We start from the raw sequence: 2,701 nt of genomic DNA, 5'->3' as shown, positions 1-2,701 counted from the left end.
GCCTGTATGAACTTGATAAAGAAGGGGGCAAGTATTTGGAGATCAGGAATGCAGAGATAAGGAGGGTTGTATAGCGGGGGTGAAAGTTCTTCCATGGTAAAGTTAGAGATATTCTTTCCTGGCAGCCCTGGAGAGAGCAGTTAGCTTGAGCTAAAAGAAGTGTTTCATGTTCATTTGTAGGCTCTTCTTCGGCCAAGAAGACCCAGTGATCTTGTCCCCTTACTATGTGAAGGGTAAAAAGACTGAGAAGCATTAAGAGGTAAATGTTATTTATTCTCCTAGTTCATAGAGGAGAAAACCATTTTAAATATGAAAAATCTGGTAAGGCATTTAATTGGCATTTATGTCTTAATTTAAATGAGAGAAATATTCACAACAAAGGGAGACCTCACAAATTTAGCAATTTCTCAACCCTTTTTAAACATGAGGAAATTCACATGGGAGAGAGGTTTCATAAATGTTTAGAATGTGGCAAAACGTTTATCCATACATCACACCTTACTCAACATCAAAGAATTCACACAGGAGAGACAAAAGACAATTGCAGGAAATGTGGCAAAGCATTTAACTGTTCCTCCACTCTTACTGTACATCAAAGAATTCACAGAGGAGAGAAACCATACAAATGCAGACAATGTGCCAAAGCTTTTACTCGACCCTCAGGTCTTACTAAACATCAAAGAACTCACACAGGAGAGAAACCATACAAATGCAGATATTGTGGCAAAGCCTTTAGCTGTTCCTCAACTGTTATTGTACATCAAAGAACTCACACTGGTGAGAAACCATACAAATGCAAACTATGTGACAAAGCCTTTAGGTATTCCTCTGAGGTTACTATACATCAAAGAACTCACACAGGAGAGAAACCATACAAATGCAGACAATGTGACAAAGCATTTAGCCGTTCCTACACTCTTACTGCACATCAGAGAATTCATGCTGAGGGTTCTCATAAATGTTTAGAATGTGGCAAAACCTTTATCTGGAAATCAATACTTGCTATACACCAAAGAACTCACACAGGAGAGAAACCATACATATGTAGAGAATGTGGCAAAGCCTTTAGTTGTTCCTCAACTCTTACTGAGCATCAGAAAATTCATACTGGAGAGGGGTCTCATAAATGTTTAGAATGTGGCAAAACCTTTATCTGGAAATCAATACTTACCGTACATCAAAGAATTCATACAAGAGAGAGACCATACAATTGCAGACAATGTGGTAAAGCCTTTAACTCTTCCTCATCTCTTACTAGACATCAAAGAACTCACACAGGAGAGAAACCATACAAATGTAGGGAATGTGGCAAAGCCTTTAGCTGTTCCTCCACTCTTATTGTACATCAAAGAACTCACACAGGAGAGAAACCATACAAATGTAGAGAATGTGGCAAAGCCTTTAGCTGTTCCTCCACTCTTATTGTACATCAAAGAAGTCACACTGGAGAGAAACCATACACATGCAAACAATGTGGCAAAGGTTTTACCCAAGTATCAAGTCTTACTGTACATCAAAGAACTCACACAGGGGAATGATAGATATGTGAATTCCAAACTGCCCTCTTGATGTTCCGCTTATCTGTCAGACCTCACCCTTACTGGACTATCTCCCCTGAGACAGAGGAATTCGAAGAAGCTGACAGGCTGGCCTAAGGAGGGGTTCCTGACATACCAGGACTTTTGATTGAACACCCACATGCTTGAAATTCTTCTTGACCCCGTATAATTTGTCCCCCTAGCTTGTACTGGTGCACTTCTCCCGAAAGAGTGCCCTAGCAGGTCTTTCTCTAATAAAGCCTGCACACCTGGTGATCAAATGCCGTCTCATTCTTACATTTGGTGCCGAAAACTGGGACAGGGTACTAACTGCCTGGACGATCCCGCTTTGCCATCCAAACTTACAACCAGGGAAGCAATGGGCAGTGGCAGCTCATCCCGGGCTTACTCCCTGATTCTGTTTGTATGTGTAAATGTAGGTCGATTGGCTGGCAGTCTAACCCTGTCCTAAACCCTGCTGGACCAGAAGATAAGGAGTTTCTCCCTTCCCCTTCCCTGGTTGGACTCTAAATTTCTCTCTAAAAAAACCCCTCCTTGGTAGGACGGTTTTCTCTGACACACCTCAAATTTTGAGGGGTTTGACTTTCAGTCTCAGTGGACTGCACGGGAGACTAGGAGCCTAGCTAAACCTCTCCACTCTCTCGGACATCTAGTCCTTGGAGCTCCTTGACAGGTGGTGACAACCTCTATCAGAGACGACTCCCCTACATGGAGATTCTCTCCTCTTGGTATAGTGACAAAATGCGGGAATGCCCCCTCTTGCTCACCTGTCTCCATGGTTCTTCAGAGTCTAAGCCTTCCGACCGGACCCCTCTAGGATGTCTCATAAAAAACCTCACCAAACTCGGTCTCTCAGACCTCAAACCGAAGAAATTAATCTTCTGTAACATGGCATGGCCTCAGTACAGACTAGACCAAACTTTTTACACAGGGGGCCAGTTCACTGTCCCTCAGACAATTGGAGGGCTGCCACATACAGTGCTCCTCTCACTGACCACCAATGAAAGAGGTGCCCCTTCTGGAAGTGTGGCCGGGGGGGGCGGATAAATGGCCTCAGGGGGCCGCATGCGGCCCACAGGCCGTAGTTTGGGGATGCCTGGACTAGACAATGACTCCCATTGGCCTGAAAACGGGACATTTGA

The 2,701-nt window shown here is 43.9% G+C and overlaps 1 protein-coding gene across 1 annotated transcript; it reads left to right on the top strand.

Moving 5' to 3' along the window:
* Positions 1-286: 286 nt before the first annotated feature.
* LOC136331904 (zinc finger protein ZFP2-like) lies at positions 287-1,802 on the top strand. The gene has a single exon (XM_066271074.1). It carries the CDS (start codon positions 438-440, stop codon positions 1,536-1,538), a length of 1,101 nt encoding a protein of 366 aa, XP_066127171.1. The 5' UTR covers positions 287-437; the 3' UTR covers positions 1,539-1,802.
* Positions 1,803-2,701: the final 899 nt, after the last annotated feature.

Source organism: Saccopteryx bilineata, chromosome 3, assembly GCF_036850765.1.
Source record: "Saccopteryx bilineata isolate mSacBil1 chromosome 3, mSacBil1_pri_phased_curated, whole genome shotgun sequence".
Taxonomy (NCBI): domain Eukaryota; kingdom Metazoa; phylum Chordata; class Mammalia; order Chiroptera; family Emballonuridae; genus Saccopteryx; species Saccopteryx bilineata.
This window is presented reverse-complemented; position numbering and strand designations above follow the sequence as displayed.